This window comes from Xenopus tropicalis, chromosome 10, assembly GCF_000004195.4.
Source record: "Xenopus tropicalis strain Nigerian chromosome 10, UCB_Xtro_10.0, whole genome shotgun sequence".
NCBI classification, from domain to species: domain Eukaryota; kingdom Metazoa; phylum Chordata; class Amphibia; order Anura; family Pipidae; genus Xenopus; species Xenopus tropicalis.
Window position 1 is genome coordinate 4,895,708 of NC_030686.2, and position 21,519 is coordinate 4,917,226.

Below are 21,519 nucleotides of genomic sequence, written 5' to 3' on the forward strand. Positions count from 1 at the left end.
CACACACAGTATATACACACACACACACACATATATACAGTATATACACACACATATATACAGTATACACACACACACACACAGTATATATACACACACACACACACACATATATACAGTATATATACACACACACACATATATATACAGTATATACACACATACACAGTATATACACACACACACACACACACACATATATACACAGTATATATACACACACACACATATATACAGTATATACACACATACAGTATATACACACACACATACAGTATATACACACACACATACAGTATATACACACACATATATACAGTATATATACACACACACACACATATATACAGTATATACACACACACATACAGTATATACACACACACACATATATACAGTATATACACACACACACAGTATATACACACACACACACACATATATACAGTATATACACACACACATACAGTATATACACACACACATATATACAGTATATACACACACACACAGTATATACACACACACACACACACACACACATATATACAGTATATACACACACACACACAGTATATACACACACACACACACACACACACACATATATACAGTATATATACACACACACATATATATACAGTATATACACACACACAGTATATACACACACACACAGTATATACACACACACACACACATATATATACAGTATATATATACACACACACACACACACATATATACAGTATATACACACATACAGTATATACACACACACATATATATACAGTATATATACACACACACACACACATATATACAGTATATACACACACACAGTATATAAACACACACATATATATATATACAGTATATATACACACACACACATATATATACAGTATATACACACACACATTTCTGCTGATATAATTGTTCATCTCTCCCACACAGAAGAGTCACGGGAAAGAACATTCCGCAGGCAGGGTAACACGGATGTACAGAACCAAATCTTGCAATTGTTATATTCACAATACAGGGGCCGACGGCACTACTCCTATAATTCAATCTTCCCTGACTGACAAACCGACCAATAGCCACGGCGCAGACATTATCGGGGGCCACTGACCGGCCAACATTCAAGGGGTGACATTGATATCAAGTGTGTTTGTACCTGTATAGAACTGATCTCACCTTTACACACACCTGGATGAAGTATTTACCTGGATATTCAGACAAATACATATGTGTACTCTCAGAGAGAAACACGATTAAAGGGGCCACAGACGGACAAACAAACCCACGGGGGAACAGACAATAAGCACAAACAGGCACAAAGGCTGCAGCTTCCCGATGGCTGAAACCCATATTTACATAAATAAACATAAACGCATTCTAAAAAGAAACTGATTGTTAGTTAATTACGACCCAACAAACAGTCAGGGTATGAGATAAATGTCAGCTCTTGGGTCCAACGTATATGAATGTATTAATATTGGGTATACATTACAGAGAACTGTTAAATCCATTTTTTCTGTGCTGATAATGGGGTTATACACAGGGAAAATCTAATACAGGTATGGGATCCGTTATCTGGAAACCCGATATTTAGAGAGCTCCAAATTACGGAAAGCCTGTCTCCCACAGACTCCATTTTAATCAAATAATTCAGATTTAAAAAACGGATTTTCTTTTTTTCTGTAATAATAAAACAGTACCTGTACTTGATCCCAACTAAGATATAATTACCCCTTATTGGGGGCAGAACAGCCCTATTGGGTTTATTTCATGGTTAAATGATTCCCTTTTCTCTGTAATAATAAAACAGTACCTGTACTTGATCCCAACTAAGATATAATTACCCCTTATTGGGGGCAGAACAGCCCTATTGGGTTTATTTAATGGTTAAATGATTCCCTTTTCTCTGTAATAATAAAACAGTACCTGTACTTGATCCCAACTAAGATATAATTACCCCTTATTGGGGGCAGAACAGCCCTATTGGGTTTATTTAATGGTTAAATGATTCCCTTTTCTCTGTAATAATAAAACAGTACCTGTACTTGATCCCAACTAAGATATAATTACCCCTTATTGGGGGCAGAACAGCCCTATTGGGTTTATTTCATGGTTAAATGATTCCCTTTTCTCTGTAATAATAAAACAGTACCTGTACTTGATCCCAACTAAGATATAATTACCCCTTATTGGGGCAGAACAGCCCTATTGGGTTTATTTCATGGTTAAATGATTCCCTTTTCTCTGTAATAATAAAACAGTACCTGTACTTGATCCCAACTAAGATATAATTACCCCTTATTGGGGCAGAACAGCCCTATTGGGTTTATTTCATGGTTAAATGATTCCCTTTTCTCTGTAATAATAAAACAGTACCTGTACTTGATCCCAACTAAGATATAATTACCCCTTATTGGGGCAGAACAGCCCTATTGGGTTTTTTTAATGTTTTATTGATTTTTTAGTAGACTTAAGGTATGGAGATCCAAATTACAGAAAGACCCCTTATCTGGAATACTCTTGGTTCCAAGCATTCTGGATAACGGGTCCTATACCTGTACTGGGGGTTATACACAGGCAAATGCATACCCTGCCCCCCTGCATCTGTACCAATATTGGGGGTATACATTGCAAACATTACCCCCTGTATTTGTACTGATATTATATTTATAGACAGAGATTTGACCCCCCCACTCCATGTATTTACACTGATATTGGGGCACACAGGGAACCTTTATATCTCCTTCCTTGTTATATGCCCGACCCCCCTGTAGCTCTTCTGATATTGGGGTTCTACTCGGGGGGAGTTTATACCCCATATATTATACCCCCATTATCTACAAAAATCAGATTATTATTATTATTACTTTTAATTTTATGGGAAAGAGAAATTGTATTATTTGTTCTATAAATCTATAAACACAGAATAACTGTGCGAATTAGTACGAAATAAGTGCGAGATTATCGTTACTAGTTGTTGCCAGGCGAATAACTCGGCGTATGGAGAGAAATCGCTGCGGCCACTTGCCCCAGTGTAGCCTTGAGCCGGGGGCTGATTGCTTTGACATCAGTAATATTTGGGGTCAATTACTCCCTCGGAGAGATCATTCCCTGATAAGCGGACTTGTAGCTTTTCCCTTATCTCTATCTGTCAAACCCAACAGCCGAGGTATCGAACCGCACAGCCGGGGGCACTGGGACCCAGGGGAAAACTGTCACTCATCTGGCCAACCTTGCCCCACTCTATTAAATCTGATCGGATCGGTGAGCAGGTTTGGCGCAGAGACAATGCCCTGACGCTACATTTATACCATATATATTCTATCGTCTATATATATCTACACCCTTTATATATATATATATTTATCTATATCTATCTATCTATCTATATATATATATAATATATGTGTGTATGTAAGTAGGTATATATAGATATATAATCTATCTTTTATATATATATATACATATATCTAGATATATAGATAAAGATAAATATATAGATATACACACACACTATATACCCGGCATATACGTACGAAATAACCCGCATACATACATACAAATAGGCGAGAAACATCTAAAAGACATGAGTTTGTATTCCCCCCGAAACGAATTGCTCCCCCTTTCCCTTCCCCGCATATGACCTGACCCAAGTCCTGAGCAAGTCGGGAATATGTCGGCCGATATGGGTCACTCTGTGCAGGGGGGAATATTTCCAGGAAGCGAGTGATTCAAGGTTTCAGGAAATCGGAGGAGTTTCTGTAGCAAAGGTTATTGTATAAAGTGATAGCGCAAGCGATCAGCGCCATTAACCCCTGCATGCCTTTTATTTACTGATCGTTGTATGGAATCGGGCGTCTGAATACAAACAGCCTTCTATATACACATATCGGTTTCTATGTATCAGAATGAGGTATAAACTGGCACAGAAAGCAACAAGGTTTCAGTCTATAGAGGCAGCTGCCTCGGTGCAATGTAACTGGTTCCGATGTTATTAAATACAGCTGCGCTTTACGTTTATACATTTATTGTAACTATGTAAATAGTGAGATATTGTGAGTGTAATTGAATAGAGGCCGAGGGTCACCGAGATCCCAGTGCGCCCAGTTAGCGCCCTATGTACTTGTAGATTCACAAGTTGCTCTAAAAACAAATTTACTGCAAAACTGCGTCTGAAATGCGCTCAGGCTGAATATGGAACATAAAGGTACAAGTTCTCTTTATACTGAATATTATATATATGTTTATTACATACACTTTGTACGGGAATCGCTCAGGTGTTTAATATGGTTTTTTAAATTTAAGACAAAACAGGGGAATTTCTAGAATTCTGGTTGAGCAGTTGAAGGGGTTCAAGGCCCCAAACACTTTCTCTCTTTATTCCTAATAATAATCTGCCTGTTTATATAGTGGCCATAAAGCTGCCCAGGCCTGCTGCCATTCCCCATAGATTTATATTGTTATTTTCCTTAGTATTTATAGAAGGCCGTTTCGGCTAAACAACAACCCAACGGGGAACAATTAATTATAAAATAGGGGGTTCATGGAAAGGAGAATTCCAGCTCTGCTGTATAACATTAATACGGTGAGTATTTAACCTTATTATAGTATATAGGTATAATATATATAATATTAATACAGGGTGCACATTGGTATGGTATATAGTATATACATAACTCCAGTGCCCTGTATATCATTGATATAGTGTGTATACTGGATCCGTTTCATGTATTACCGTGTATATGAAATGGTTTTTTTTTCATTTAACATTAATTAGATCCCGTATAACATTGGTGCCCTCCATAATAGGAACGTGTATACATTATAAAATGTAATCTTTCGTTATAGAAAATATATTAAATCTCTTATTTAGATAACTTAGATTAATGTCTTCTCTAACATTACCATAGTGTGCACCCTAATTAAGCAGCCTGTTTATTATTAATTGTTTAATATTAATGTTAATATAGTGCGTACAGTGTAGGTTTTGTATATAACACGGATAAGATGTATACATTCGATCAGTGTGTGGGATAATATGATGATGTGTTTAATTCAACGTCCTGAGTAATAATAATAATATATCGTAAACATTGAATCAGTGCTGTATAATGTTAATAGAGTGAGTACATTGGATCAGTTTCCTATATAATATAGTTTATACAGATCCCTGGTTTATTAGATCCGTTTCTGTACGTTTGATGAGTTCTCTGTATGATTGTGTATATTATCCCCTATTAATAGTGTGTATATTTCCTATTAATAATGTGTATATTAGAGCAGAGTCCTCTATAACACTGTGTATATTCGATCAATTACCTGTTTAGTTAATGTAACGTTTATATCGCTGCCCTGTATATTATATATATACAGTAAGTACAATTAAATTCACATTTAATTCAGAGTGTACAGAAGGCATGGGGCCTTTGTATTACGAATACAGTGTGTATATAGATATAATATATATAATATTAATACAGGGTGCACATTGATATAGTATATAATAGATACATAACCCCAGTGCCCTGTATATCATTGATATAGTGTGTATATTGGATCGGTTTCATGTATTACCGTGTATGTGTGTATTGGGGTCGGTACTTGGAATAATTACCATTAAACCCATTGAAGGAACAATAAGAGAATATGTGGCAGTAATTGGTGAGTGCAATGGCCTTGCCCCAGGGGTGCCAGTACTGTACCCAGGGATAGACCAATGGAGGTACTCACCCAGGCTGGATCTCCTACCCGGTAAGGGCTGCCTCCCCTGCAGGCTGTGCAACATGCTGCCCTCAAAGTGTCCAGTTGCCCAAGAAGGGGGCATATCCGCGCCCACATAGGAGTAGGGGCTGGGGTAGGAGCCGGTGCGCACCAGGGAGTTGCCATACTGGTCCCTGGCACTGCTGCCCATGATCAGGGGGCTCTGGTAGGCACCTTCCCTGGCACTGGCGTTGCCCACAGGGGGGCTGTGCGAGTAAGGGAATCCGCTGGGGGTGTGGGGGCTGCTGGCATTGAACGTGTGGCTCTCGTTGGCAGTCTGTGCCCAGCCCGGGTGGTTGCCCAGATGGTGGCCCTGGTGGGCAGTGTCGCAGCTCTGTAGGTAGGGGAGCGACTGTAGCATGGCCGGCATCCGACTAGTCGGCACATAGACCGGGGGGCTGCCCGTAGAGTGCAGGAAGTTCGAGGGGTCGTGGGAGTAGGCCGGCTGGGCATGGTTGGCAGTGAGGGCCAGGCTGGGGTACATGATCCGGCGGTACGAACCGAACAGCACCGGCTGAGCCTTCCTACCAGCGACTCCGGGCAGATTGGCTGAACTGTGGGAACAGAACAAGGGTTAATGGGAGAGCGGCACAGCCCTGGGGGAGGGGCATCAGTGTGGGGGGGCAAATGGCAGCGGCTCTGGGGCCCCTTGTCCCATGGAAATGGGAATTCTCACTTATCCACTGGGAATCTCTCTTATTTACTGGGAATCTCACTTATTTACTGGGAATCTCACTTATTTACTGGGAATCTCACTTATTTACTGGGAATTCTCACTTATCCACTGGGAATCTCTCTTATTTACTGGGAATCTCACTTATTTACTGGGAATCTCTCTTATTTACTGGGAATCTCACTTATTTACTAGGAATCCTCACTTACCCACTGGGAATACTCCCTTACCCACTGAGAATTCTCCCTTACCCACTGAGAATTCTCCCTTACCCACTGGGAATACTCCCTTACCCACTGGGAATACTCCCTTACCCACTGAGAATTCTCCCTTACCCACTGGGAATCCTCCCTTACCCACTGAGAATTCTCCCTTACCCACTGAGAATTCTCCCTTACCCACTGGGAATACTCCCTTACCCACTGAGAATTCTCCCTTACCCACTGAGAATTCTCCCTTACCCACTGGGAATACTCCCTTACCCACTGGGAATCCTCACTTAGCCACTGGGAATCCTCACTTAGCCACTGGGAATTCTCCCTTACCCACTGGGAATACTCCCTTACCCACTGGGAATCCTCCCTTACCCACTGGGAATCCTCCCTTACCCACTGGGAATCCTCACTTACCCACTGGGAATCCTCACTTACCCACTGGGAAGTCTCACTTACCCACTGGGAATCCTCCCTTACCCACTGAGAATTCTCCCTTACCCACTGGGAATCCTCCCTTACCCACTGGGAATCCTCACTTACCCACTGGGAATCCTCACTTACCCACTGGGAATCCTCACTTAGCCACTGGGAATTCTCCCTTAGCCACTGGGAATCCTCACTTAGCCACTGGGAATTCTCCCTTACCCACTGAGAATTCTCCTTTACCCACTGGGAATCTTCCCTTACCCACTGGGAATCCTCACTTAGCCACTGGGAATTCTCCCTTACCCACTGGGAATCCTCACTTAGCCACTGGGAATTCTCCCTTACCCACTGGAAATTCTCCCTTACCCACTGGGAATCCTCACTTAGCCACTGGGAATACTCTCTTACCCACTGGGAAGTCTCACTTATCCACACTGTGCCAATAAATCCTGGGAATTCTCATTATTCCATAGAACTATTCCACAGCGAATTCTCATTAACGCGCAATTACACTCAGTACTGAGAATTATATAAAATGATAGAGTAAAGGGAGTTACTGTCCCACAGAATCACAGCCGGTACCGGGAATATCCCTATACTCTATACTCTATACTCTATACTCTATACTCTATACTCTATACTCTATACTATATCCCTATACTATATACTATATACTCTATACTCTATCCCTATACTATATACTCTATACTATATCCCTATACTCTATACTATATACTCTATACTCTATCCCTATACTATATACTCTATACTATATCCCTATACTATATACTCTATCCCTATACTATATACTCTATACTATATCCCTATACTCTATCCCTATACTATATACTCTATACTATATCCCTATACTATATACTCTATACTATATCCCTATACTATATACTCTATACTATATCCCTATACAGTAATATTAATAATAAATCACAATACAAACCCTGGGAATCCCCTCAGCCCCACTCAATGCCAATAAAATCCCACAGATATAAGTCCATATAGTTATAATACTAGGAATGGCCAATGTTCCATGTATCCAATACATTTTAGGAATTCTCTCTCATATATATATATATATCAGTACTGTTCATGCTTTGCGGAGATTCTACTCGGATATTTCACTTAACCCTGAATATCTCAGTTCTATGATACATTGTCCCATTCTTCCCTGTAAATATCCCCCCTCCCTGTGGTAATAATCCCAATCCCATCTGGGAATCCGACCATTGCTATTCCCACAGTCTGTATACTGGCAATGTATATTATTATTATTAATAATAAATAATAATAATAATAATAATAATAATAATAATAATAATAATAATAATATAAATTAATATTTCATTGTTCCGAAAATAAACCCCACTCAGTCCTGTTATTCCCATATTCTGCCATTACAGTCCCGATCCATATAAATATATAATAAGATGCCATTGGTCGCTGTATTCTAGAAACTTTGGTTTTTTTTGCCAAAAATCTAAATAGACTAAAATTATTTTGGGGTGCCAACATTTCCAGGGGGGGGGGGGGGTCCCCACAATCCCAGTCCCCCAGAATCCTGCCAGTTCTCTGGGAGAAGTTACATTTGAATGTGTGTATGGGGGGGGGCGGTAAATAAAAGGCTCAGTAAATGCCCCCCCAGGGGTGAGTAATACCCCCCCACCCATACTAATGATAGTAATAATAATGATAGTAATAATAAGTAAGCCGGTTGGGGCGCAATGAAGGGAAGGGGGGGGGGGTCCCGTTATCTCCCTGGTGCCGATTGTGATATCGTTTAATTGCTGCGCTATAAGCTCAGGGTCCCACGATAAGATCGGGTATAAATCGTGTGGCTGGAAGGCAAACAGGAGAGATAAGGAGCCCATCCCGGGCGGCCGGGCCCATCTGTGCGTCTCTATCTGCCAGATAAGGAGGAGGTACCGGCTGTTACTGGCTCAGGGCAGGGGGAAGCCGCTCACTCACCGTGGCTTCTGCTGGGAAGCGTCTTGCGATCCAGTCGCAGTCGGAGTCAGACGGAGCTCTCTCTCTCGGGGAATAACAGCAAAGGGCCCGGGTCGGGGCAATTGTATGGGCAGGGTCACGTGATGCCTGCGAGAGCGGATTGGCGACTCTGCAGCAAGGAGCGGCGACTTGGCGACGGCAGTACTGCAACTCAGCGACTCAGTCTGACAGGCGCCTGGCAACTTTTTTAAGGTGGTGGTTGGGGGGGGGGGGGGTTGGTAGCCAAGTGGCTACTCGCTCGGGCAGAGGAATAGACTGGGCGACCGATTATGGAAAGAGGCGAACAACAGGAGAGAGATAGTTTGTAGGGCCCCCAACTTGCCCCTCTGTGCCCCATACACTGCCCCCCCCCCCCCGGGATCCAAGTTCAACCCTGAGTCTGAGCTGCCCCGGCCCTAAAGGTGCGCTTTGCGTGTATGTAACAAACAGGCGCAATGGTACATTTGTATATTAGAGACTGCGCTAACTAAACCCAAGACTTAGGGGCAGATTTATCAAAATGTGATAAAAATCACCCACTTTCTATTCATTGCTCTGGGATTTTTAGAAGTATATTTATCAACGGGTGAAACTATTTGATAAATACGCTTCTGAAAATCCCATAGGAATGAATAGAAAGTGGGTGAATTTTTCTGTGGTGAGCTGTTATCTCACACTCTTGAGTTTAGAGATTAATACATAAAAACTCACCCATGTTCTATTCATTCCTATGGGGTTTTTAGACGCGTATTTATCAATGGGTGAAAGTTCACCATTTGATAAATACGCTTCTAAAAACCCCATAGGAATGAAAGTGGGTGAGTTTTATGTATTACGCGCTATACACACAGGAATGGGGCAGTGGTGTTAGTAAGTACCCCTGCTATTGCGCCGTGTTTATTCCAAGCGATTATTGGTGGGATAATTATGTATATATTCATTACAGAGGGTGTATATATATATGTACATAACTACTTACACAGCACAATAGGGTTAATATCAGATACACAGAATTTGACAAATTGCTATACATAAGCTGACAGGAGTGTGTGCCCAATATCATGTTTGTACATAGTACTAATACCCTGGTTACTCAGCGCCCAGGAGGGTGTAGTTCGGCACCAACAGGCTCGGTACACAGATAAATCCATCCCTGACACACGGATTGTGTAACTGCCTGTTGCAATGTTTGTACATCGAAAAGTGGATTCAGATATTTGGCTCAAAGCGACTACAAAGTGGAAATTTGGGGGAATTTATCAACAGTTCCAAGACGTAAAACCGTGAGCGTCAGACGCTTGTCACTCTCCGGCAGGAGTAGGGTTAATCGGCAGACGCCCCCACTGATTGGATTTGATACATTGTTAGCGCCCTAATTACTTTAGTCGCATTTCGGTGTCTGCCCGGCGCTTCATTCAGGTTTAAATGGTAATTTAGCTTCGTAAATACAATTAATACACGTCCAAATCGTTTAACCTCGTCTAATTGAGTTATTGGGGTATTGGGAGGGATTACTGTGCCTTTAATTTGTGTGCGAAGCGTAGAAAATATCCCCCCCCCCCCATAAAGCTACGACCCAATTACAGAATTCAGATACTGACCCAGTGCATTGTAGGTAAATACATTATATATAGTTATTATTAGTAAAGGGCAAGTTCACCTTTCAGTTACTTTTTAGTATGTTATAGGCCAATTATATATAAGCAGCTTTTCCATTGGTCTTTATTGTTTACATGTTATACTTTTCAATTGTTTCCTTCTCTTCAGCTTTCAAATGGGGGTCACTGACCCCGGCAGCCAATAAACTATCGCTCTGTGAGGCTCCAGTTTTATTGTTATTGTTACTTTTTATGACTTATTATTCTATTCAGGTCCGCTCCTGTTTTTATATCCGTCTCAGTCACTCCCTGGTTACTACGGTAATTTGAATCCTAGCAACCAGGTAACTGATGAAATTCCAAACTGGAATAATTATAGACTTATGATATTATATGGAAGCCAATGACAGAAATACCCAACTCCAGACCTCCCTGTTGTAACTATACACAACCATGCACAGTTACACACAGTTACACACAGTTACACACAGTTACACACAGGGGCAGAACATTGTCAGGAGCTGAAAGTTGCAGATCACCAGGTGAGTCCCCATGTAAAATGTACCAACAGGTAATGGTCTGTGCAGCAGTCCTGCCCTGCTTTATGGCTGAGATTCTAGCTATCTGTATAACAGAGCATTCTGTCACAGTGGCACAGATCCTATCTGATCCCCCCCCATTGTAAGCAGCAGTCCTGCCCTGCTTTATGGCTGAGATTCTAGCTATCTGTATAACAGAGCATTCTGTCACAGTGGCACAGATCCTATCCCCCCCCCCCATTGTAAGCAGCAGTCCTGCCCTGCTTTATGGCTGAGATTCTAGCTATCTGTATAACAGAGCATTCTGTCACAGTGGCACAGATCCTATCTGATCCCCCCATACTCCATGCTATGGTCCATTTTCTCAAAGCCCAGTTAGCTGCACAGTTTAAATGTTATTAAGGGTAAATGTTAGTGGCTATTCCCTCCCATACTGACTCTGTGCCATTACACTAATGTATATTTAGTATATTCAGGGGTCAGTAAAGGTAAAACCCAGACCCAGAGACCAGTGTTACTGTCAACCCGAATTCTAGGGGAGCCTACCTGCCCTGGGGGGGGTACCTGGGGTGGGACATGGGAGATTCTAATGACAAATATACAACAAACAAAGAGATGCTGAAATGTCGCAATGGGGGGGGGGGGGGGGGGGGGGGGGGGTAGGAACACTATAGATCTCCGTTTCGTTTCCCTAATGCACAGAGAGGGAGGGAAAGATAAGGCAGTAGGTAGGAGTTTCCCTCCATCCCATAATAAATACATAAATATACACAAAACGCTTTATGTGTATCTCCTGTAGTAGAACTGGAATAGGGTTATGGCTGCACTGAGCTCTGGTGAATAGAATGGGTTAATTAGTATTAACTACCCCCACCCTTTCCTTTTTTGCTTCTGTCTAGGGGTGACTATAATATTATACCCCACAGCAGATGCCAGAAACTACCCCTGTGCCAGGTGAGTGGGGCAGAACAGCGCTTCATACCCCCCCCCCCCCCCCCAGTGATTATTCTACTCTGGGACTGGGGGGGTTAATATCGCCTTATAATGTAGATACTGAACTTTAATTAGCGATATATTTGATGAAAACGCAGGACAACACGATGTACGGCGATTTCTGTCGCAAATAATTCCCTCTCTATAACCCCCTGTTCTTATTGGATACCGCTGTAATAAGAAGCTTATTTATATTTATTTACATTTATAACAAACACTGAGTTCAATTCACAATTTGTTTCTCCTTTATTTCCCCTTTCCCAAAAGGTTTGTCGCATCCATTCGACGGTCTCGGCGCGTCTAAACGCACACACATTGCCCGTAGGTGTTGCAGCGACTAAATTAGCATCACTTTATGTTATTATTATAAATTAAAGACTCTGTATCCCTTTCTGTGGGAGGCAAACGGGACCTGGGGAAATGGAATCGCAATGTATCGTTCCTCACACAAGTCGCCTCCAGATGTGGGTACAAGAATCGTGTACAACAAGATGTTCCCACTCATGTCGATTTGTACAAATGTCATGATTTCAGCGTTTCTGTCTTTGGTTTAAAAACTTGGCGAGGGGCTAAAATAATGCGCTAATTCTGTGCTGTCGCTTTCTGTCCCTGTCGCAGCCACAGAGTCGTTTTTACATAGTGTATTTTACCCCTAGGTGATCTGATTCCCAGTATAGGTGCTGCTCTATGACAGAAATCAGCTAAATCCCCCCCCCCCCAAGCTACAAACCCTATTAATTAAAAGGGCAAATTAGACAGTTCGGCCTTCCACCCTACTTTACGTTTATGCTGCAATAATCCCCCAGCTCCCAAGGCCTGTCGCACAATCTTCTCCCACTTTTTGAGCTTTCAGTTGGCTGAAGCGTACAATTATCGCCAAATTATACCATAACATCCCTGACATTTGACTCATTGTAGATCCTTCAGTACGAACGAATCGTTACGAATTGTCGGTAGTTTATTAAACATTTCGTTCTGTCTCTATGTAGGTATATACAGTATATATATATATATATATGATACTTTTTAAGTTGGATTCCAGGTTCCATCCATTTTATTTTTTTTGGGGGGGGGGGGGGGAAATGTGCAGATATTTAGGCAAGCATTTCCCGGGAGGGGGGTGTAATGTACAGACAGATATGGAGCAGACAGTTTGGCTCCCACAGAAGGCTGCTCTAATCTCCCCCATTGTGATTTGTGGCCGATCCTAGCCAATGTCTCTCACTCTGTATTATTCTTTCCTGGGGAAGAGGGGTCAGTACAGAAGCCCAACTAACCGGTACCAGCTTCCCCTCCGCCTGCATTGTGTCTGCCCTGTAGGTACGGGCCTAGGGACCTACAATTCTTCTAGAATGGAAATTATTAACTACACTGCGCTAAATCAATGTTTATATTATTATTTCGTTTAGTAAACAAAATAAGAATTATCCACATTCAGTACAAGTCAATATCGTATAATCAATCGTTTCTAATACAAATTATTGACCGATTTCATTTATAATAGCGGCCATTATCTAAACAGCGCAGGAAACATTGTATCCGTGATTATAGAAAAATCGAAGGCGTTTAACATAGTGTGAAACTATAAAGTGGATACAATGTACGACCCAGAACGAATACCAACGATATTGCAAATAAACAAACGACTTATATTATTTAATGAGTTTCCAGCAACTGCTCCGTATGTTTGTGCGCTATTTACAAAACGTTTATATTGAATTTCGTTCGTTTACGAAAAGTTGAGGGGCCAGCGGGTCCCGCCGAGATCAACACAATTCAAAAATAATATTATGTTGTTGGTGTGGTTTCAGAATATCCTCTATGGACACGAACTAGAAAGTAAGTATTCTGCAAGGCGATTTATTATTGCCGAGGTCCCTATTCATTAGCCATGGGGCCACTTGCAGGGGTTAATTGATTTAAGAACATATTTGTCACAAGAGGAGGGAGGGGAATGATAAGGGAAAGGGCTCAGTGTCATTCTTTCTACTCAAGAGAAACGAACAGCAGCGAATTAAGTTCGTATTTGTCAAAACAAAGTGTAACCGCTAGCGAAGTGCAGTAGTTTGGCGCACACGCAACGAATGTAATATAATAATAGCTAAGCCGTAGGTATGTGTGTACTGGATAGTGATATGTAACCAAAGCCTCAATTATCTAGAAAAACACTTTTTGTATAATTAAAAGAAAAAACAGTTCAAGTAATTTAGCAAATTGGAATTTTCGGCCAATTGCGCATTTTCGGTTCTGGTCCGACAAAGATACATTGAAACCAAAACCAGCTCTGTTCGCAAGAGCTTGCTCTCTAGGATTCCATATGTAGAGAGGAGTTTCTGCATTGTACATATTACAGATTTGGGGGGGGGGGGGATGTACAGATACAGATCAGCAGCTACTCATAATTATTAGTATATTTATTATATACAGCTCCATGCAATATACATAATGTGAGTGTACAGCTTAGTACATAAACCTATGGGATTTGTAGAAGCGTATTTATCAAATGCTGAGTTCTAACTTTCACCCATTGATAAATAGGCTTCTACAAATCCCATAGGAATGAATAGAAAGTGGGGGAGATTGTATGTATTAAGCTCTGAACTCACATTTGGATGAATCTGCCCTTGGTAAGTTGGTGATAAATAAACAGAAATATTAGTGAAATTTAGCCCCTCCCTCTTATAATTAGAAGTGTTTTTATATACATTTTGATGTGGGGGGTATCTCCCCTGTATATCCCTGTTGTACCCCAGATGCCTGGGGGGGTATCTCCCCTGTATATCCCTGTTGTACCCCAGATGCCTGGGGGGTATCTCCCCTGTATATCCCTGTACCCCAGATGCCTGGGGGGGTATCTCCCCTGTATATCCCTGTTGTACCCCAGATGCCTGGGGGGTATCTCCCCTGTATATCCCTGTTGTACCCCAGATGCCTGGGGGGTATCTCCCCTGTATATCCCTGTTGTACCCCAGATGCCTGGGGGGTATCTCCCCTGTATATCCCTGTTGTACCCCAGATGCCTGGGGGGGTATCTCCCCTGTATATCCCTGTACCCCAGATGCCTGGGGGGTATCTCCCCTGTATATCCCTGTTGTACCCCAGATGCCTGGGGGGGTATCTCCCCTGTATATCCCTGTTGTACCCCAGATGCCTGGGGGGTATCTCCCCTGTATATCCCTGTACCCCAGATGCCTGGGGGGGTATCTCCCCTGTATATCCCTGTACCCCAGATGCCTGGGGGGTATCTCCCCTGTATATCCCTGTTGTACCCCAGATGCCTGGGGGGTATCTCCCCTGTATATCCCTGTTGTACCCCAGATGCCTGGGGGGTATCTCCCCTGTATATCCCTGTACCCCAGATGCCTGGGGGTATCTCCCCTGTATATCCCTGTACCCCAGATGCCTGGGGGGTATCTCCCCTGTATATCCCTGTTGTACCCAGATGCCTGGGGGGTATCTCCCCTGTATATCCCTGTACCCCAGATGCCTGGGGGGTATCTCCCCTGTATATCCCTGTACCCCGGATGCTTGGGGGGTATCTCCCCTGTATATCCCTGTTGTACCCCAGATGCCTGGGGGAGTATCTCCCCTGTATATCCCTGTACCCCGGATGCTTGGGGGGTATCTCCCCTGTATATTCCTGTACCCCAGATGCCTGGGGGGTATCTCCCCTGTATATCCCTGTACCCCAGATGCCTGGGGGGGTATCTCCCCTGTATATCCCTGTACCCCAGATGCCTGGGGGGGTATCTCCCCTGTATATCCCTGTACCCCGGATGCTTAGGGGGTAACTCCCCTGTATATCCCTGTACCACAGATGCCTGGGGGGGTATCTCCCCTGTATATCCCTGTACCCCGGATGCTTGGGGGGTATCTCCCCTGTATATTCCTGTACCCCAGATGCCTGGGGGGTATCTCCCCTGTATATTCCTGTACCCCAGATGCCTGGGGGGTATCTCCCCTGTATATCCCTGTTGTACCCCAGATGCCTGGGGGGTATCTCCCCTGTATATCCCTGTTGTACCCCAGATGCCTGGGGGGTATCTCCCCTGTATATTCCTGTACCCCAGATGCCTGGGGGGTATCTCCCCTGTATATTCCTGTACCCCAGATTTCAGGCCCCTCAGGGCTGTAGGTTACTGTAGTGCCCCCCATTATTTGCACATACGCTGATCACTGATTGGCTGCGTATCTTCAGTGATTATGGGCAGTTATATCCATGTAATGGCTGCTTTGTAGTTTCATTGTTCCCTATTGGAGAATAATAGAAACACAGAGAATTTTCTATCTCTCCTTCTGTGCCATAAACCGAACCTGCCCTCTGTCTCTCTGCTCCAAACGGACCCAGCACCAGAACCGTAGCCCCCCCCCCCCTCTCTATTTCACTGTCATGTTAATGGGCTGCTAATTAGTGCTGGGAAGGTTTCTATCACTTTCACAAAATTTCCCACAATACATTTAAAGGGAATATAAACCCCAAAATAAAGTTTTGCCTAATGAGAGAAAATGTAATTCTAATAATAACGGTTTTACAATTATTTGCAAATATAACTACTATTAACAGCAGCGTCTTTCTTGCTTTTTACTTTCTCTGCTGCACTTCTGGTTCTGGCTTCTAAAGCAAACGGAAGTCTGGTGATTAATAGAACTACAGAAACATAGACTTGTGCTACATTGCTTTGAATTAAACCAAGAGAGAAACAGAAACATACAGGGCTGTCAATGGGGAACTCAGACAGAATGCTCTGTTATACAGATAGCTAGAATCTCAGCCATAAAGCAGGGCAGGACTGCTGCTTACAATGGGGGGGGATCAGATAGGATCTGTGCCACTGTGACAGAATGCTCTGTTATACAGATAGCTAGAATCTCAGCCATAAAGCAGGGCAGGACTGCTGCTTACAATGGGGGGGGGATCAGATAGGATCTGTGCCACTGTGACAGAATGCTCTGTTATACAGATAGCTAGAATCTCAGCCATAAAGCAGGGCAGGACTGCTGCTTACAATGGGGGAGGGGGGGGATAGGATCTGTGCCACTGTGACAGAATGCTCTGTTATACAGATAGCTAGAATCTCAGCCATAAAGCAGGGCAGGACTGCTGCTTACAATGGGGGGATCAGATAGGATCTGTGCCACTGTGACAGAATGCTCTGTTATACAGATAGCTAGAATCTCAGCCATAAAGCAGGTCAGGACTGCTGCTTACAATCTGTGGGGCTGCCCTATGATCCCACAGTCAGTCACTTTTTATTTGGCCTCTGGGGGGGCTGTCGGGTGTGGGTATCACTTTACACAGTGGGTTTCTCAGCAGGTGAAAGAAAACAGCGTGACGCCCCCACCCCATTCAAGTGCAATCTGTATCAGTAAGTGTGGCTGACTTGCCCTTTATTCCGCAGCAGGCTGCACTGTTGTCCCTCCCCACCCAGACCCTCAGAATACAATGGCTGGGGGGGGGGAGGTCACAGCAGGGGGGGGGGGTTGATCAAACAGGTGAGCTGACAGGGGGCCGATATATACCCAGGTGCCTCCCCTCCCGGCACAGCAAGGGTTACAGTTTAAACTCCAGGAATGTTCCTTGGACTTTAGAGGGGCCAAATATTTGGAACTTGTTTGGTTTAAAGCCCTGTTGGCTCAGAAGGTTTAAGGAAGGTCACGAGGCGCACAGAATGGCTGACACAGTGACTATGGGGGGGGGTAAATCTTGGCTACTGCGAGTGGCTAATCTCCCACCGGCCACAAAGTGCATTGCCAGTAAGAAGCCATACAGGGCGCTTCATTTGCCCACAGTTACCTGCGCAGGTAGAGAATACACTGTATATAAGGGATTTATGCACCAGTTCAGCTTCCTCAGGAGATGGAGCTGTTATGGGAGCAACTGTAGGTGGGTCTCTCCATGCAGCACCAGTGACACCCCAGTCCTGGGCCAGACCCGCAGTCTGTAGGGGAGCCTACACCCCCCCTCTGTGTGCTTAATGGTACGGTCTGTTTTGAATCTCAGCTCAGGAACCAGTTTATAGATTTGTTATTGGGGCCCCTCGACTCCCCCCAATAGTGACACGACTTAGCAGCCCCCCCCCCCACTGTCACAGTGTAACCCCCATATCATATATGCACATAATGTAACTGTATAATATATAGGCACAGATATACCCCCCATCTTTCCCCCAGCCCTCCCCCCCCACTGTCACAGTGTAACCCCCATATCATATATGTACATAATGTAACTGTATAATATATAAGCACAGATATACCCCCCATCTTTCCCCCAGCCCCCCCCCCCACTGTCACAGTGTAACCCCCATATCATATATGCACATAATGTAACTGTATAATATATAGGCACAGATATACCCCCATCTTTCCCCCAGCCCCCCCCCCCCACTGTCACAGTGTAACCCCCATATCATATATGCACATAATGTAACTGTATAATATATAGGCACAGATATACCCCCCATCTTTCCCCCCCCCCACTGTCACAGTGTAACCCCCATATCATATATGCACATAATGTAACTGTATAATATATAGGCACAGATATACCCCCCATCTTTCCCCCAGCCCCCCCCCCCACTGTCACAGTGTAACCCCCATATCATATATGCACATAATGTAACTGTATAATATATAGGCACAGATATACCCCCCATCTTTCCCCCAGCCCCCCCCCCCCACTGTCACAGTGTAACCCCCATATCATATATGTACATAATGTAACTGTATAATATATAGGCACAGATATACCCCCCATCTTTCCCCCAGCCCCCCCCCACTGTCACAGTGTAACCCCATATCATATATGCACATAATGTAACTGTATAATATATAGGCACAGATATACCCCCCATCTTTCCCCCAGCCCCCCCCCCCACTGTCACAGTGTAACCCCCATATCATATATGCACATAATGTAACTGTATAATATATAGGCACAGATATACCCCCCATCTTTCCCCCAGCCCCCCCCCCACTGTCACAGTGTAACCCCCATATCATATATGCACATAATGTAACTGTATAATATATAGGCACAGATATACCCCCCATCTTTCCCCCCCCCCCCCCACTGTCACAGTGTAACCCCCATATCATATATGCACATAATGTAACTGTATAATATATAGGCACAGATATACCCCCCATCTTTCCCCCCCCCCCCCACTGTCACAGTGTAACCCCCATATCATATATGCACATAATGTAACTGTATAATATATAGGCACAGATATACCCCCCATCTTCCCCCCCCCCCCCACTGTCACAGTGTAACCCCCATATCATATATGCACATAATGTAACTGTATAATATATAGGCACAGATATACCCCCCATCTTTCCCCCCACTGTCACAGTGTAACCCCCATATCATATATGTACATAATGTAACTGTATAATATATAGGCACAGATATACCCCCCATCTTTCCCCCAGCCCCCCCCACTGTCACAGTGTAACCCCCATATCATATATGCACATAATGTAACTGTATAATATATAGGCACAGATATACCCCCCATCTTTCCCCCCCCCCCCACTGTCACAGTGTAACCCCCATATCATATATGCACATAATGTAACTGTATAATATATAGGCACAGATATACCCCCCATCTTTCCCCCCCCCCCCCACTGTCACAGTGTAACCCCCATATCATATATGCACATAATGTAACTGTATAATATATAGGCACAGATATACCCCCCATCTTTCCCCCAGCCCCCCCACTGTCACAGTGTAACCCCCATATCATATATGTACATAATGTAACTGTATAATATATAGGCACAGATATACCCCCCATCTTTCCCCCAGCCCCCCCCACTGTCACAGTGTAACCCCCATATCATATATGTACATAATGTAACTGTATAATATATAGGCACAGATATACCCCCCATCTTTCCCTCAGCCCCCCCCCCCCCACTGTCACAGTGTAACCCCCATATCATATATGCACATAATGTAACTGTATAATATATAGGCACAGATATACCCCCCATCTTTCCCCCCCCCCCACTGTCACAGTGTAACCCCCATATCATATATGCACATAATGTAACTGTATAATATATAGGCACAGATATACCCCCCATCTTTCCCTCAGCCCCCCCCCCCCACTGTCACAGTGTAACCCCCATATCATATATGCACATAATGTAACTGTATAATATATAGGCACAGATATACCCCCCATCTTTCCCCCCCCCCCACTGTCACAGTGTAACCCCCATATCATATATGCACATAATGTAACTGTATAATATATAGGCACAGATATGCCCCCCATCTTTCCCCCCCCCCCCACTGTCACAGTGTAACCCCCATATCATATATGCACATAATGTAACTGTATAATATATAGGCACAGATATACCCCCCATCTTTCCCCCCCCCCACTGTCACAGTGTAACCCCCATATCATATATGCACATAATGTAACTGTATAATATATAGGCACAGATATGACTGGGAGTTGTAGTTGGGCAGTGGCTAGTGAGTAACTCTATGAGGCAAGTGAGAGGATGCTCTAGCCTGTAGCCCCCCCCCCCCCCAGGCCCAGTCAGTAAATCAGGGCACATAAGTGACACACTTGACTCAGTGTAACAGCTCTCAGTGCTAAGTCAGTGGGGGCCATAAAACAGCCTGACACTAATGATGGGCCCCGAGTGATAAATGACTGGGGGGATCAGATAACCGACCCTGGGCCTGACCTTGAACTGAAACCTTGTAGTATTTCTCAGGCTGGTCCCTTCCATCCTGTAGCGGAGCCTGGGGTGCTGGGAGCCTGGGGTGCTGGGGGAGCCTGAGGTGCTGGGGGAGCCTGAGGTGCTGGGGGAGCCTGGGGTGCTGGGGGAGCCTGGGGTGCTGGGGGAGCCTGGGGTGCTGGGGGAGACAGGGGTGCTGGGGGAGACAGGGGTGCTGGGGGAGACAGGGGTGCTGGGGGAGACAGGGGTGCTGGGGGAGACAGGGGTGCTGGGGAAACAGGGGTGCTGGGGAAACAGGGGTGCTGGGGAAACAGGGGTGCTGGGGAAACGGGTGCTGGGTTCCTGCAGAACCATCCAGACGCTCAGATCTGCCCCAATAAATTTGCCCTGGGGGGGTTCCTGTCTGGTTACAAGAGGCCAGGCACTGAGGGGTTAACTGATGAACTGAATTCCAGGCAGGACTTAGTGGGACTCTATCCAGGCCTTCTGGGAATATCTTGGCTGCATTTAGTCAATGTGGCCCAATCAAGTACAAGAACTTTATCTCTTTATTCCTAATTGGGATTCTGTGGGCAGGAAGGATTTCT

At 44.1% G+C, this 21,519-nt stretch overlaps 1 protein-coding gene and 1 long non-coding RNA gene across 5 annotated transcripts in view; one reads left to right on the plus strand and one right to left on the minus strand.

The window, feature by feature from the left end:
* Positions 1 to 21,519, plus strand: part of LOC116408023 — a 176,080-nt gene that overhangs the window by 118,459 nt on the left and 36,102 nt on the right. The gene's annotated exons all lie outside the window — the stretch shown is intronic.
* The window catches only part of gata5 (GATA binding protein 5), a 153,022-nt gene that overhangs the window by 19,299 nt on the left and 112,204 nt on the right, over positions 1 to 21,519 (minus strand). For 2 of the 4 annotated variants that reach the window (XM_031894061.1, XM_031894060.1), the window contains exon 3: positions 5,752 to 6,335. In XM_031894061.1, the coding sequence (XP_031749921.1) occupies positions 5,752 to 6,335 (584 nt within the window). Of the gene's footprint in view, positions 1 to 5,751; positions 6,336 to 9,075; positions 9,280 to 21,519 lie in introns of those variants that run through there. The other 2 variants (XM_031894062.1, NM_001011384.1) reach the window with 2 other exon arrangements.